We start from the raw sequence: 17,710 nt of genomic DNA, 5'->3' as shown, positions 1-17,710 counted from the left end.
TAACACTTCTTCAAAATTAATGACAAAGTTTAGTTATTTATTTGGCATTTTGTTCTTATTTTAAGCATTAAAACAATTTTTTTTAATAACTTAAAAACAATTTAAAAAAATCTTTACCAATGCATTATTGGCAAACATTATCTTGGCAAATTATTTTAAGTGGTTTTAAGCATAAATCTTAATGTATTTAAATTTTTATTATTTTAAGTGGTTTTTATGGTTTACAGGGACTCCATAAAATGGTTTTCCTACTTTACAAACTGCATTTATATGGCCCTACACCTAAACCTACACTGTAAAAAAAAAAGTTGAGCCAACTTAAAATTTTAAGGCAACCAGCTTCAGCAGATTTTTGAGTTTTCTCAACTTGTCGTTTTAAGTTTATACAACAAAAATTTGAGAATTTTTTTTTAAGTTCGCTCAACTTTTTTTTTTTTAACAGTGTACCCCTCACAGGAAACTTTTTTAGATTTTCAAAAAAACTCATTCTGAATGATTTTTAAGCCTTTTGAATATTTTTGTACTTCAGTTACATCTGATCAAATGCACATTAACATTCTTTTGCTTGGGTTGAACATATCATTTTTTGCTGAGTTGGAACAGCAGCTACGCTAATTTTTCTCTATTACCTTCTCTGTTTCTGGCACGGGATGCCAATTACACAAGTTTCTGTCTGGATCCAGCCCTTACAAAGACCTGAGATGACCGAACACCTGAGAAGAACATACAAAACTACCAAATTTTGCTATAAGTTTGATCGCAGTCGCAACATATAATCATTGCTGTTAATAGTGTTCACCGTCTGTTTGATTACATGACATTAACTAACTGCTTGATTTTTATCATGCATTTCTGCCATGTGGACATCAACTTGAGATAGTCATCACTGATAAGCTATTACTAAATATAATGTAGAAACTTAAATTTTCTGTAAAGCTGCTTTGCAACGATTTGCATCGTGAAAAGCTACACAAATAAACTTGAATTGAATTGAATAACGGGAACAGCAAAAGTGTCCTCATAAAACACAACGACAATAGGTTGTAATACGTATGTCATACCAGGGCTGTCCTTTGGGCGGTGCAGCTGGTGCACCCAGAACGCGATCGCGAACGGACCGAGGGGGGCCCCGTTCCCTACCTCGCACCAGGCCCTGTGTCAGCTAAGGACGGCCCTGTGTCATACCCATGTCATTATACAAATTTGTGTCCTCATACACACACACACACACACGCACACACATACTTGAATTTGTGGTTTATGTGGACTCTCCATAGGCGTAATGGTTTTAATACTGTACAAACTGTGCCCCTTACAGGAAACTACTGGCAATTTTTGAATTTCATAAAACACCGTTTAGTATGTTTTTTAAGCCTTTTGTTTTACGGGGACACAGGAAGTGTCCTCATAAACCATGTTTACGTTGTAGTACCCATGTCATCATGCACATTTGTGTCCTCATAAACCATATATACCAGTACACACACACACACACACACACACACATATGTATAATTAAATTTGCAGAGAGCATGCCTAAATATGCTTCTCAGTTTATTTTTATATATATTTTCATATATATAGGCTATATATTTTACTGGAGAACACAACAAAAATAGCTACATCCATTCTCCAAAACCTCTGTGTCATGGGAGAGCCTACATTTTTTTAATATTTAATACAGACCAAGAAAGTTATTATGTTGTATAGAAGTTATCTCATGGAGTTCCATATTCAGCTTCTAAAACAGATGCCCGATTACTTATAAACATCAGTGGTCCACAATGTCATTATCTCAACAACTGAGTTTCTCCCTCCCTACCCAACAGCTCAGCTCACCCTGTTGACTCTTAATTAAATCCTTGGCACGCATATTCCTTTACCTCTCCATTTGCGCGCGACACACACACACACACTTGCACAATGAAGTGTTGTCTTACTCGCGAGCTGATAGCTTTTAAGGGTGGGTGCTTTTATTGAGGGACCGCGCTGTGGGTTTATCAGAGCGGTCTGTGAATAAATGGCTAACCCTCGTGCCCTCTCTCTTGGCCGTCTCTGTAATTCCGGCGCTTCCATTAGCTGCTGTATTGATAACGGTCATTAGCATATTTATGGTGATGGCGGGAACGTTATTGTTTGTGTTGGTTATTAATCTTCCCTCTGAGCAACTGCTCTGACAGCTCAATCTATTCTGCCATCGCGACACACACCCGCTCACACGCGCAGCGCTTTCAAGTTGAACGCCGCTTTTGTTTGAGGGTAAATAGGCGGTGTCGGGGGGCGCGCGGGAAGCAGGACGGGATGGGTGATTGACGCGACCCCTCCTCAGGTGAGCGCTGATCTCCAGCTGGGCCGAGAGCTCGCTGGCATCACTGTCACTCTGCCAACCGTTGCCAGCGTCACGCGATTGGTCCTTCTGATTACAACAGGATCTAAATGCACAAATTAAAATGCATTTACTGTAAACACACAGCTGCAATGTGGCTAAACGCTTTCTAGAGTGGGACAGTTGAAGTCGATGGGCATCAGTAGTGCTTGGTTTGCTAAGTGTGTGTGTGGTTGACTCTGAGGGGAGTTGTTTTTGTGCCCGAGGAGTGCGGATGGGGGTAGCTGAGCATCTAATCGGGGGTCCCAGGTGACTGGTGAATATGCACGGTGTCACTCTTTCTGTTTGAGTGACAGCTCGCTGATTAAGGGCCAACTGAGGGCTGGAAAGCAGCCAGGATCACTGAGGGCAATGAGCAACTCCACCACACATTCTCTATCTCAAACCACACACACACACACACACACGCACACCATCTCCATAAAAACACAGCACTCCTACATCAGAGCAAAACACCTGGACAGGGAGGCAAAAACTAAAGGGGTTGGTTAAGGTCTTACGTTCTTGTTTGGGTCAACGTTTACAATTCAAATGATATCCAATGGTTCACAAAGCCACGTTTACCTGAATAAAAAGTCATCGCACTAGATATGAAATATCAATAGTCTTTAACATCACATTTTCTAAGCTTCCTGCATGGGGTCGTTGGGGTCAAACAGATTTTTGTTATTTATTTGGCTTTATTTTCTTCTTCTTGTTTTAGGCATTAAAACAACAAAAAATGTTGTTGCTTAAAACAATTAAAAAAATGTATTAAAAAGCAACTGAAAATGATTTAACATTGGCAAATTGTTTTTACTTTTTTTTTAAGCATAAATCTCAATACATTTATAGATTGCATTTAAAGACTTAATCTGGAAAAGGATATTTTTCTTGTTTCAATAATATTTATTATAGATATTACGTTTATTTCTTAACTAATTGGCAAAGCCGGTTTCTTGCTTTAAGCATACCATTTTTTTAAATTAAAACAAATTTTAAGCATTTTGTCAGTGCAGCCAGTGCACATGGGTTAGGAGAAATAAACTTTAAATATATAATACAAATCTCTTTCAACAAGGAGGCAAAAACTGATGATATCCAAAGCTCCAATGGTCCACAAAGCCATTTTATCTGAATAACATTGGTGCCTGATGTATTTGATATAACACTCTCTAACACTAGTTATGAAATACCAATAGTCTTTAAATGCATAGAAATTTCATTTTTTAAGCTTCCTGCATGGGGCCGTTGTCTAATATAAATTTGACACGTAACGTTTCTTTATATTTAGCGATAAATAACTGGTTTTATTGAGGCTATCATTTTGCTCATAACTTGCCACGGAGAGACGTTATTGATTGCTATTTTAAAAACGGAGCAAGATTTTTATTTGTTTTACACCACAGATGTAAATCAAAGCCCACCCCTCACAGCACACCAATAATCCCCACCAGATATATGCTAATGTGCTGGAATATTTTATTGAAGCCGTAAAATCTGAAATCATAATTTGCAAGCATTTCATATAAGAAAACACTAAAAGACAGGCTATGAATACAAATGGTTGTAAACTAATATGTCATACAAAACAGTCAAGAGATATTCCTGTCTGTGTGTCCATCAGGGGCAAAATATTATTCCCATTTCCTTTTTCGACCCATTCTGCACCAAACAACTGCTGATTTACCACTGGTCAGCAAATACTCAACTGGAAATTAGTGTCATGTGTCTCACGCAAATATATCAGTCAATATAAATGAATGAAATCTGCATCTCTTTCTGCACCATTTCAGAGCCAGTTTGGAGAAAATCTATTGCCAACAGTTTAATTCATGTGCGACTGCAGCAAACAATATGAAGCACAATATGTCTCGCTCATTGTATTCTCAAGTGCAGGCTTGATGAGAACAATTAATTACAGGTCATGTCCATCACATCTGCACTACGAAAGCTAAAACTTTCCTCCATTCTCCTATTCAACAATCATATCCAAATATCTTTAGCTCTAACACAGTGAGAAGGTGTGAAGGTTGTGCATTCTGACCTTGTTATTGTGCCCACTTGATTTACATGTTCGCTGGCCCCATAACCCCTCTTTTTATGTATGATTAAAACCCAATCAGTGCACGGCTAAAAATAAGGTCCTCATCTTTAACACATTGAGTGTTAATGAGGAAACGCAACAAAAACTGCTCCCAAACTGCCAACAAAACGGATGTGACGCTAGCGAGGCAATACATCTGACCGTCTGCGATACAGAATTAAAGCCTATTTAAAACAACCCCCCCACCTTATTAATTTAGCATGCGAGCCCAAGTGCACTGAGGTTATCGCAGATATTGAGAAATTCATGCGTGGACGGGCCGTTTAAAGCTAGCAGACGTAAAGGGGGCCTCAAGATGACTTCAAATTATTTAAAATAGGACAAAGCTAGTTTTAACATAAGCTAAAACAACTAAAAATCTAAATAAATCTTATTTCCACAATAATCTTTCAATGAGCTTTCCTGTAGCTCAAATAGTAGAGCATGGCGCTAGCAATGCCAAGATCATGGGTTCGATTCCCAGGGAAAGCAAGAGCTGATAAAATGTAAAAAAAAAAAAAACTGTAACTTGAATGCAATGTAAGTTGCTTTGGATAAAAGCGTCTGCTAAATGCATAAATGTAAATCTATTGTTTCATTTGAAAAAAATGTGATTTCTAAACATGGAAAAATGTTGAAAATCATTCAAATGGCATGTTTTTTTTATAACAAATATAAATCCGTATCACGTATAAATTGGGATTTCCAAAGCCTTATTCTTGATCTATACATCCAGTAAACTTTAACCCCCGGTTTCACAGACAAGGCTTAAACTAGTCCAGACTAAAATGTATGTTTGAGCTGTCTCAACTGAAAATATCTTGCTGTGACATATCTTACAATATGGCAGTGTCATTGTTCTGTGTCAAGATGCACACCTTAATGTTTTCTTCTGAGGCATTTTTGAAAAAGTTGCTTAAATATCTTAATTTAACTAAGGCCTGGTCCTGGCTTAAGCTAAGCCCTGTTTGTGAAACTGGGCTTAAGAGTTTACCGGATATGGATTAAGAGTTTACCAGTAGACATGCAAATGCGTTGCAAAAAAAAAAAGTGGGACGCCTGAAGAGCATTCAGTGCTTACAACTTCTAAAATCCTGAATGCAATTACTTTGATTATATTAAAATGATTTATGGACATCTATGGACATCTGTAAATGCAAAAAGTTTTGAAAACAAATCTTTGGCATTACAGAAAACTTTCTTGTTAAGGACAATGCTGTCGCACAGGTTAAGAACCACTGGTAAAATTCACACAGCATCATCATCCAGTTCCATAATGACATTCCAAACCTGATTTTCTTTCTTCTGTGGAACACAAACTAAAATATATTTTGTAAAAAGTCCAAAACATGTTTTATTTCATTGTATGTACAAAAACAGTTGAAACATTTTTTAAAATATCTTTGCGTTTTGTAGATGAAAGAAAGTCATGCAGGTTTAGAAATGACATGAGGTTGAGTAAACGATTACAGGACTGTCATTTTTGAGTCAACTATCCATTTAATTGGTTTATAAATGGTGTTTTGGGAAACTTTGCTCAAAGCCAAAGTATAAAACGGTTTGTCAAATGAAATTAAAATAGAAATGTTAACACAACAGTGATCTGTTCTTAATTCTGGAAATGTAAACAGGCCACATCGGGCCAGCCTGTATCCAATATATCCAAAAATAAAAGCTCCAAGAGACAAAGACAAACAACACAGGCACGAAGCAGCATCTCATTTAATCAGGGCTTTGGTCTCGTATCAATAGCATGAGATACACAGTCAGTAACAACCTCAAACCAATACAGCATATGACCTTCAGTGTCCTATGAAAACTTTTTCTTTTTCTACTCAAACAAACATCTTTAGTTTGAGACTTTAATAACTCTTAACACCCTCCATTATCACCACTAAACAAAAGCAGAGACACTGGCGAACAGAGCAGGGCACAGAAAACTTCTCTATCGATTTCTGCCCGAGAAACTCTCTAATAGGCCTTTGGCATAAAAAAAAAAAATACACATATATGGTCCTCTGGCCTCGCCATTTCGCGTTTGATCAATGTGGCTGGCGCGCAACAATTCATTAACCTCTTGGTCGGACGAGTCCTCCACATTCTTCAAGGCTTGCATTGAACTCTTAAGCCATGTTAACTCCCACTGCTCTTTTCTTTCATTAGAGATGACATACTTTCATTAGTCCCACCATGGCAACCAGACTGGCAGAATGCATCTGATGTGTGCTGATCCGAAGCGGAATGGCCTTTATGATGTCATAATGGTTATTGGGTAAGGTTGATGATGTGACTGTAGAGCTGCTCGGTGAAGGCCTGCAGTGAGAAGCGCTGCTGTACCCTCTCTCTTCCAGTCTGTCCCATAAGCTGCTTGAGTTTAGGGTCCGTAACAAACTTCTGCATGGCTTCGGAGAAGCACTCAGGGGTGGGTTCGCAAAGGAAGCCTGTTTCGCCATGGGCTACAGACTCTAGCGGTCCTCCTGAGTTTACTGCGATAACTGGGCAACGCGAGTACATGGCCTCAATGGGTACGATGCCAAAATGTTCATTGCTTGGAGTGTACAGTACACAAGTGCTGCTGTGCAGCAAAGACAGTTTTTGTTTGTCTGAGAAGGAGCGCAGGAAGGTGACGTGGTCCTCCAGGCCTAGAGAGGACGCTAGTGAGCGCAGCTCTTCGTAGTGCTCTACATTCTCAACCACGCGCTCGTCATAACCCCCCGCCATCACGAGGTGCACACGCTCCCATTCCCCAGTGGACAGATGCTCCTTCAGGGCCGCTAATGCTTGCAGCGCCAATGGCAGGTTCTTTTTGCGCTCATAGCGGTTGATTGACAGAAAAGTGAGGCTCCGCCCCTCAGGGAGCAGCCCGCTGAGGCCCTCTACTTCAACATCGAAAGCTGACGAGTTCAGAGAGGGATAAAGGACGTCGGTTTGAATCTCGGCCAGTTTGGGGAATGTCTGTTTGAAGACTCCTGCAGTGAACTGGCTGTTGACCAAAATGCGGTCGGCCATGCCTGTGGTCAGTTCCTCGAACCAGTCGATGGGGCCGCGATACATGCGCTTCAGAGCCGAGCGACGCTGTGTCAGTAGTTGGTCAGGGAAATGACAGTAGAATAGGACTTTCTTTCTGTTGCGTGCCAAACGCAAAAAGGGAATACATGCTGAAACCTGAAAGAAGGGGGAGATGGGCAAATAAAATTAACCCTTGTGGTTTTGAGGAGAGCGATTCTCTTGATTCTGACTGGTCAATCACAGCATTGTGTGGTCTAATGTCTATGGCATCTTTTATAGTCTGGTCATATATTATGTCTCTTGATGGCTTTTCTGTAGCTCAAACTGTATAGTATGGCGCTAGCAACACCAAGGTTATGGGTTTGATTCCCAGGGAATGCATAAATTGAATAAAATTTATACTCGCAATTCAGTGTTGCTTTGGATAAAAGCGTCTACCAAATGCATAAATGTAAATTTAAAATGCATTACTTAGCTCGTTCTTCAATCATTTCAAGGTTGTAAACCTATTCAGTTCATCCAAAAAAAAAATTCAAAAGAATGATTCTTTCATACATCGGAGATCACTATAATGCTTCAGAGTAGGTCTAGATATCTTCAGTTCAAATTAACAAGTAACATTAGTGGAGCAAAAGTTAGATAATTTGTTTGGGAATGTTTCTCAGTACTTTATTAAAGTCCATCACTGAAAAAGAGAAGTGTTGTTAGGCTGAAATAAAATAAAATATTGGATGAAATGTTGCATTGGCAACTACCTGAAATAAATAAGTTTAAGTATCAAAAATGACTAAAACTGAAATAAAAATAATTTAAAGCTAAATAGAAATATAAAAAAAACAAATAAAAAGACAAAAGCATGTAAAAAAAAAACTAGTGCTGTCAAATGATTAATCGCATCCAAAATAAAGGTTTTTGTTTACCTAACATATATGAGTGTACCATTTATATTTATTATGTATGTATAAATACACACGCATGCTTGTATATATTTAAGGAAAAAGTGTTGTTTATATAATAAAAATATTTATATATAATATAAATTATATGAATATAAAAATATACATGTAAATATTTTCAAAATATATACTGTATGTGCGTGTATTTATATATACATAATAAATATACAGAGTACACACACATATATTATGTGAACAATAAAAAAAACTTCAATTAAATTTAATACTGAAAATATAAAAATGATAATACAAAATATTAATAAATACTTTAATACCAAAAAATAACCCTGATAATTAGCAGTTAGTGCTAGTACCATTAGTAATTACCTGATCACAGAAGACAACATCGAACTCCTCCCCACTGAAGAGCACAAGACAGAGAGTTACATAGATCATGCGCAGGTATGCACAGAGAGCATGGAAATAACCAAACACGCTGGTGGGCAGCCAGTCGCCCACACACACCACAGGCAGATCAGGAGAGAGCGTCTCAGAGAAGCAGTGCTGAGGGTCATAGTGTGCCGTCCAGATCTGAACGCTGCATCCACGAGAGCGCAGGGCTACAGCTGCATCCACCACCAGACGCTCAGCTCCACCTATACCCAGATCAGGGTGCAGGAACACCACCCGAACCATCCTAGCCCAACCAGAGCCTGTCAAAAGGAGGTCAAATGAATGTTACACCTTATTTTTAAAACTCAAGACAAAGCAACTAGATTTCACCAGAAATCTTAATAATCTGTTACACACATACTTACGTTTACTTAGCTATCTAGATGAAGACACTTCTTAGACTTCTATTGTTTTTTACACCACTGGTTATAAATAAGCTCCAAACAGAAAACTTTATGATTTTTTACAATTAAATTAAAAAAAGATAAGTTAACAATGTTTTTTTTTTTTTATCAGATGATTAATCAAGTATCACTGTGTTGTTACAACGGGCCAGCGCGCACAGGTTCATGTCACTGGGTCACAATCTATCATAAGCTCTAATACATTCTGTTATGTTATTACAGTCCTGCAACATTACATGTATCTAAAAACAAGTAATACACGTCAACTCAGAGCTGAAAAACACCAATATTCATTCTCAATATCATATATTTAGTAATATATAAGTTCAGGCTAGTATATACCCTGCTACATACTAAGTAGTAACACTGTAACAGCATATAATGTCATGTTTTGTTCACAAAAACTCAAATTGTGCTTACAGTGTTAGTTAACAACCAGACAATATGTTTAAAAATATCGTGATGAGAACGCACTCACCTGTACTCTTACCTTTACTGACACAAACTCAGCTGTCTGTATGAATGATCAAATTCGGCTCAAAGTTTGCGTTTTAGTGAAACCAGCTTCCTGATTGAGCCAAAATGTCTGCCCTACTCTGTACACATCATCCATCGCACATGACGCGTCACTGCACTCCGTTGAACCGCCTTTGAGTTTTCCCAAATAAAATTCTGAAGCTAAGCTACTTTTGCTGAAATTATTTGTTTTATTATTATCTGTTGTGACGTTGTATATCAAATCTATGTTCAGAAACCATCTTAAATGTGTTCAAATGTAACGCGGAGGATCAGAGTTCCGGTCAGGCACTCTACTGGCTCCTATGTGGGTCCTTTCTATAGCTGTCGTGGCCTTCTCAGGGAAACGTCATCGACAGGCTCTCTCTTGTAGTGGTCTGGATCGGCTGGAGTTCAGTTACAGAGACTGTCAACTAGATTCATTCTTTTCCCTTCAGACTCCTGAAACATATACTATTGAACAAAATGGTAAGTTTCTCAATGCAGTTTTTCGTGGTTGGGGAGCTTTATAATAAGCATTTTGCGCGTATTTACAGTTATATCTGGATTGCTATCTGGTAGCCAGTCATGCTCAGTAGTAACGGACCGTTATTGGAATAGTTAACTTAGTTCTGCCATTTAACTGCTTAGCAGCGGCTTAGATTTGAGTTTCGACTACTGGAATTGATGTTTTGAAAAGTATTTAGTTATATGCTAGTAGATATTTAAAGTTTGCGGTGTTCACTGCATTTGTTTGGGAGACGTGGCTCTTTTAGACCCCCACACCAGCTCTACAGTCGAAATCTGACTCGTCTTAGTCTGAATACTACCTTATTATATAAAGCCTACGTGGCATTATTTTTATTGTTATTGTTATATAGGTTTGAACATCTATTGATCTATATCTTTTCTATAGGCATTTAATGAGAATTTATTGTGCTTATATATATATATATATATATATATATATATATATATATATATATATATATATATATGATACTTTTTATATATGGTACCTTGGTGGAACATATTAGCTAAGGTGTTTGCTTTAACATTATTAACTTATGGTTCTTATTGTAGTATGTTATATCTTAGAGATGGTTTATAACTTTTTTTCTTTTTTTTTGCTGATGCAGAAAAAATATTAGATCAATCACTGTGCGCTTGGTTTACTAAGTCCTCTATTTGTTCCTCTTTTCAGCCTGGACCCGCAGCTAGTGCAACAAATGTTGGTGCCTCCAGCCGTTCCCCCAGTAAGACAGTGGCCCCCCGCACCGCCGGCACCTCTGCCCGACAGAGGTAAGGACTGGATCAAAGAGCTTTCTTTGTGTTTCTGTGATTTGATCAGCAGACATGAAAGATATTATTTATTTAGAATAGATGAGTCAGAAGTTGACTGATGAGGCCCTAATCAGTGTTTTGTCCTGCAAATTTGACATCATTAGGGTTTTATTTCATTGATTTAGCTGCACTGATCGTGAGTGTTTGGTAATATCTGTCACTTTGATTTGTCTTGTATTTTTGTAACGGATATATTTTTTGTTGATTTGCTCAGGAAAGCCCCTAGCAGCGGTGCACGCAGTGGAGGCCGAACCACAGCATCAGCTGGCACAGGAGGGATGTGGCGCTTTTACACTGAGGACTCACCAGGACTTAAAGTGTAAGTGTTCATATTCACACACAATACAGAATGATTTAAAATGCTTTCCACCCAGAGATAGAACAAAATATTCTAAAAATTGAACAAAAAAGGTTTTTTTTTTTTTTTTTTTTAAAGAAATACTTTTATTTAAGGATACATTTCATTTATAAAAAGTGACAGTAAAAAAGGTGAACTTTCTGAACTTGAAATCCTGAAAAAAATGTACCATGTTTCCGCAAAAACACTAAATGAGTGTATTTCAATGTCTTCTGAAAAATCATTCACCTTTGCCATCAGAGGAATAAATTACATTCTAAAATATATTACAGTAAAAAAGTTATTTTTAATCTAAATAATTGGAAGTGTATTAAGTTTTTACTTGGAATAATATTTGACAATATTATAGTTTTTTTGTTTTGTTTTGTTTTGTTTAAAAATGCAGCCTTGGTGAGCATAAGACAATTCGGTAACACTTTACAATAAGGTGTCATTAGTTAATGTATTAACTAACATGAACAAACATTGAACAATGCATTTATTACACTATTTATTAATCTTTGTTAATGTTAGTTAATGAAAATACAGTTGTTCATTATTTTATTCATGTTAGTTCACAGTGCATTATCTAATGTTATCAAACACAACTTGTGATTTTAATAATGCATTAGTAAATGCTGAAATTAACATTAAATGTTGTAGAAGTAATGTTCATTCTTGGTTCGTTTACTAATGATGTTAACTAATGAACCTTATTGTAAAGTGTTACCAACAATTCTTTTAATAGCTTGAATAGTAAATGTAACACTTTTTTTTTTTAAATTTAAATTTATTTGTTTAGCAGAGGTTTTCCTAATAAAATTACAGCTGAGGCACCATTATTATTCAGTTATTCATTTGCATGTATTTGAACATGGACTGCATAAATAATAAAAAAATTTAGGTACATTCAGCCAATTTAGATTCAAATTTGTTGAATTACAAAGTAATATCTTTAGATGTTGGTCAGTTTTCTTTTTCAGATTTTTATTCAGTGCTCTCTTTTTTGTAATAAATTCATGTTTTGATATGTAATGCTTTCATATAGAGTCTTTATTTTTCCTTTTTTATTGCTAGTCATTATGATTTTTTAACACAAGGCTGTGTGGGTAAAATTCACTAGCTATGAAATCATGTCAGACATATTTTTTATTGCATTTTATAGCTTAATTTAAGGACAAAATAAGCAAAGGTTACGATTTGAGGTACTTAATGTGCAAAGAACCAACACAGACGCTCATTTTTAATTCATCCCCTCAGCTCAACAGGAAGTGACACGAAAGGGAGGGGCAGAGGGTTCTGAGAGGTTTAGCATTTATAAGGATAAATATGAAATTTTAACGACAGGAAATTGGCCTCATGGGCTCAACCTCCGTCTTTATTTGATGTCTCCCCTGCCGTTTTCCCTCCTACAGCTGTGTACATTTGTGTGCTGTATTTAGAGCCATTCTCTCACTGCAACCATCTTCTACAATAGTGTCTTCCTCTGGAGCAATTTTTGCTTGTTTTTGTTTTTAAGCGCTGTTCTAGATCGTAACGTTATATCTGTTCATTCCATACATACAAATAAGCTGAGCATGTCAGAATGGATTTGAGGGAGTCTACAGTGGCTGTATTTACAGTCAAGAGTCTCTTGGAGTAGGAGAGTCTGTGTAGAGTTATGTGTGTGAAGTATTTTTCACTCTTTAGGTTTTGTGTGTGTGTCTGTTTTCAGCTTAATTAAAGTTCCGTCAGAAAAGGTCACATCAATTAAAGCCTGAGGGGTGGGCCTTCAGTCGGCATGGTTACGCGGCTGCCTAGCGACCCAAGGGATGGTCAGTTCCTGCTTTAATAAAGCCCCACATTTTCCGACTAGCTCGTTAACAGTATCCGACTCTCCAGCATTTAGAATCCTAATTAACTCGCCTTCTATCACATGATCAAGACGAGCAGTCCTGATTGGCCCACTGGGAGGAAATTTGTGCTGAACTTTTTTTTTTTTTCTTTTTTTTTTAAATCCACCTCATATTGTAACTGAAATTTGTGGAAGTTACTGAATTTAGTCTTGTCTGTCCTCCGCTAGGGTTCCCTCTGTCTTACCGTTTTAATGATCATCATGAGATTTGGCAGTAATTCCATCTTTTCCTCTTTCTCCCTGGTTGCAGTGGTCCGGTACCAGTTTTGGTGATGAGTCTGCTCTTTATCGCATCTGTATTCATGCTGCACATCTGGGGCAAATACACCCGCTCCTAAACCTGCATGACCTCTGAACTCTGACCCTGAAGCCTGTCACCGAATCTTAAGCCATTGGACTTGGACCAAACTCTGACCATCAACACCCCAATCCCTTTTCCTTTATTAAAACCTCCATTTCAAGTTTCTTTTTTTTTTTTTTTTTTTTACCCCCATACAAGTTTACCCAGCCACTACAACCATTTGGTAATTTAAAAACCATCAGTTTTTTTTTTTTTTGTCATTCACCGGATCAGGACTTTTTTTTTTTTTTACTTGTGTACAAACTAATGTAAATTGTACAATAAAATGCTGTAAAACGTCACCGTTGTTTTTCTTTCATCTACGGTGGGGGAAAAAAAAAATCAGGGTGTGATTTGCATCACAGGGCATAATTTGCATATCTTTAGTTTGTGGCATAAGAAGGGGTTGTATGCAAATGTGCATTCCAGACGTGCTGTTAGTGCACAAAAGAGATCAGCTACACCTGTCTCTGAATGTGATGTAATATTTGCTATTACCCCAATTCCAATAAGCCTGCAGCCATGTCCCATCAACACACCTATGCACACCCAAAATCTTTCTCTGCAACACCATTAAATACAAAGGGAATTTTAAAAACACACAGTTTCTTTAAATCAGAGCTATTAATTAATATTTTAAAACTGCACAATAGGTGGTTTTGTTTTACATTGCCTGTAAATGTCACATTATATATTCCTGATCTGTGGTAAGATGGTAGTTTTTTCAGTCTTAGAAATTAGTTTAAGTACTCCTGAAACCAGAAAATCTGTATCTGAAGGCCATTTATAGTTTCACTTCGAAACTTCTTATATGACTTTGGACATGTTTAACTTGCAGTCTGTAATGCATGGGATTGAGTTTGGACATAAGGAGTTGTGGTTGATGCTAGAACTGTTTGAATAAAAGACAAGTGGCAATTGAAATGTCTGTAGTGATTGGCAGCATTGTAATATGCATGCTAAATGAATTCTTGAGGGAGGTACTTGTTTATCTTTTGACTGAAAGACATGTGATCAATAACCAGCTACAGTTTAACAGAAATCCGATTTAATTGGGAAAAAAAAAAAAAAAAAAAAGGATGTGGATTCTTTAGCCTACAATTGCAACACTAAGCAAACTTACATAAAATGACCTATTTTAGTATATTTCATCACCTGTTGCACATAATAAGGTCATGTTCAAAATCAAAACAGGCCAGCTAACTTCCTTTATTTACCTCAGTGTATGGCATATAAATTTTGCTAAAGACATAGATTACCCAAAAAGTAATATCCTTCAAAATGTATATTATGGGTTGTCCTAAATTGTTTTTGCTGATAATATCCACAAACACTTAAAACTGAAGACGCAGCTGCGATTTAATTGTTATCGCGTATTCATAGAACAGAACGTAAATCATGCATTAGACGAGCCTGTAGGAGGCGCTGTGACCCACTCTTAGTTAAACAGCCTCTCAGTGTGTGTGTGTGTTTGAGTCCGAGTCTGTGTTGTTCATTATTCATGTCCTAACTGAGAGTAAGGTTTCCCTCTGGTTCACACTAATCCCAACAGCTAACAACGCAGTCAGAATTATTCAGTATCATCTTAAAAATGGATCCATATGGGCAAGGACTGGTGCATTGGAGTGTGTGTGAGAGATTTCATGAAGTGAGTTTTAATTGTAGTCCACTGGGCTCTATGTGCTACTTTAGGCCGAGATCCAGAGTTTATGACTAATGCATTAACATACAATAATTTCAGACTATTTTACACTCGGATACAAAAAAGTGTTGCATACAATATATATTAAAAGCACAGTCTGCAACACATTTAAAGAACAAAGTGTCAAGTAATAACTTTTCTCTAAAATACTTTCTCTAAGGCTATATTTTCATTTTTACGTTTTTCCCCTGATGTACTGCACCATTACTGTATTTTTTTCCACACAAATGTGTGCCCACTAGCATATTAATGGACAAGAAGTCATCAGAATTCTATGAAATTTGACATGTTTAGATGAGCGTGTTCACACCTCAAGATTCAGAAGGTTTTTTTTTTCTGTTCATATATTTTCTTTTTTCTTCTTTCTTCTAACCATTTCCTGAGCTCTAACCACTGCCTGTGTAGAGGGGACAGCCCCAGAGAAACACGCACACAGATATCACCAACAAGAGTTGCATGCACAAGTCTCATATACACAGTTTCAAAAGGCCACATGGCTCATTGTCAATGCAAACACTCTTCTTTCTTTCTCTTTCTGTCTCACTCACATGCAAATATATAAAGACTTCCTTCCTCATTTCCTCGGAGGACACACGCGGTCAAGCGTTCACTGCTGTCCCTTAGTGATATCAGTTTCAACAAATTTTCTGTATCAGTTCAGTTACATAAATTCAGCTATAATTAAAATTAGAATACAATTATTTCAGGTGAAAGGGTGGGTGATGTGGAGGAAACCATAAGTGGAGCGGATCTGTTTGGAAACCCAGGTTGGCAGTGGCAAGTCAAGGTGGAAATGCAGGTTTAGCTCATTTTGAGAGGATGTGGTTCAGGAAAGAGCGCAGTTTGTCTCCACCCCCAAAAGTTGGTAAGGTGGACCCTTCCACTTGGGGAAATTCTGTGTAATATTGGAACAAGAAAGAGAGGGGAGTGGTCTAAATACAGGTCTAAACGGGGTCCAAAATGCTTTGTGATCCGATGACTCAAACCACATTTGGAGGCAGGCAGAAACGCATGTTGCGACATTGCATTCGTAGTGTAAATGCTAATGTGTTGTTGATTAAAGGTTCGCCTACGCAAGTATCAGACATCCATTGTGTTAAAACAAGGGTATTAAACATTGTCGGTAATATATGACTGACATATAAAAACATTTTCCCGTAATGGAACACCTGAGATGGATGATAATACCAGATGCGAACAGGCCTGGTCATGCTGAGCTTTAATCTGCCCACTTCAAACCATTCTGTCAAAACAAAACATGCTTCATACCTTTGATTAGTTCAGTAGTTATTTGAAACACTGTAGAATCGTATTCGCATGCAGAGTAACCCAGGTGTGTCACACATTACTGCAGCATCTGTGACATGTGCCTGTCAAACTGTGATACAAAGTGAAATAAAAACTGACAAGTGCGGTTTGTCTTCTTGAAAGAGAAATATAGTGTGAGGACACGTTTGTAATAGCTCGGAGGTGATGATACAATGATATTTGCATAAGTGGAACAAGAAACACAGCAGTAGCAAGCCACTCCTTGTCTGTGGGAAGTGGGCCTCCTGCATTCTTTCGTTTTTGGACTTGCATAACAAACTGTATTGTGACCTGTGCCAAGGCGATTCACTGTTCTTAGGAAATAGATAATAATCACAGAATTGTTACCCTAAATGTTCATGAGTCTGCTCACATTAGACATCTAAGTGAATTATTTGACATGACCCAGTGCATACACATAGATATGGGTGATTTTTGCTTGACTTCTTCAAACCATGTTTTATTTATGTTAAAAAGTGTATTGGAATAAGTACCTGATAAAGGGGTACAAATATTTTTGAAAGATTACATTTTGGATCTTCAAACTGTCATAATATCTCACTTATATTATAACTAAATATAAAAATTATTTTCTATAAAATTGTTCTGCAGAATGTTTGATGTGATGGTAATGACAGCAAAACCTGGGGACAGTGTATTTTTTACTTGTTCACTTATTCATTACAAAAATCACTTGTAAATATAATGTTTAGATTCTTTTGAAAAAGTGAAAAGTAGAATTTTCCTTTTTAAACACACACGTTCATGTTAGTCCAAGTCAATTAAATAACAGTAACAGATACCACTTTTGATTTTAATAATGTAGAAAATGTTAATATTAACATTAGATACGTTAGAAGTATTTTTCATTGTTAGTTCATGTTAATTAATGGTACCTTATTGTAAACCAACGTTACCAATGCTTAAATACATTACAATGCTTACATTGCATCCTTTCAAAGAGTGCTTTTCTCTTCTTTTTTTTTTGTCTGTCTCTAATTGAATAATCACCCATATACCACACACCCTTTGTGGTTATGACACCTTCACCCTGGTTCAGAATGAAGTGTTTAAAGT

General features: G+C 37.1%; 2 protein-coding genes across 4 annotated transcripts; one reads left to right on the top strand and one right to left on the bottom strand.

Annotated features, from left to right (window-relative positions):
- Positions 1-5,866: 5,866 nt before the first annotated feature.
- On the bottom strand, positions 5,867-9,977 carry alg2 (ALG2 alpha-1,3/1,6-mannosyltransferase). Of its 3 annotated transcripts, none has more exons than XM_058747999.1 (3): positions 9,692-9,977; positions 8,744-9,069; positions 5,869-7,616 (listed from the first exon to the last, which is right to left on the bottom strand). In XM_058747999.1, exons 2-3 carry the CDS (start codon positions 9,050-9,052, stop codon positions 6,717-6,719), a joined length of 1,209 nt encoding a protein of 402 aa, XP_058603982.1. In that variant the 5' UTR covers positions 9,053-9,069; positions 9,692-9,977; the 3' UTR covers positions 5,869-6,716. The 3 variants fall into 3 exon arrangements, with proteins under 3 accessions (XP_058603983.1, XP_058603982.1, XP_058603981.1); XM_058747998.1 differs by having other exon boundaries at positions 9,704-9,976; XM_058748000.1 differs by lacking the exon at positions 9,692-9,977 and having other exon boundaries at positions 5,867-7,616.
- A 78-nt stretch (positions 9,978-10,055) lies between these two features.
- sec61b (SEC61 translocon subunit beta) lies at positions 10,056-13,774 on the top strand. Its single transcript, XM_058748001.1, has 4 exons — positions 10,056-10,197; positions 10,913-11,010; positions 11,267-11,371; positions 13,534-13,774. The coding sequence occupies exons 1-4, from the start codon at positions 10,195-10,197 to the stop codon at positions 13,619-13,621; spliced, it is 294 nt and encodes a 97-aa protein (XP_058603984.1). The 5' UTR covers positions 10,056-10,194; the 3' UTR covers positions 13,622-13,774.
- The last annotated feature ends 3,936 nt before the right edge of the window (positions 13,775-17,710 follow it).

The sequence above is a fragment of the Onychostoma macrolepis genome, chromosome 16, assembly GCF_012432095.1.
Source record: "Onychostoma macrolepis isolate SWU-2019 chromosome 16, ASM1243209v1, whole genome shotgun sequence".
Taxonomy (NCBI): Eukaryota; Metazoa; Chordata; class Actinopteri; order Cypriniformes; family Cyprinidae; genus Onychostoma; species Onychostoma macrolepis.
The sequence above is the reverse complement of the archived record's forward strand: the minus strand, read 5'-3'. Positions and strand labels throughout refer to the sequence as shown.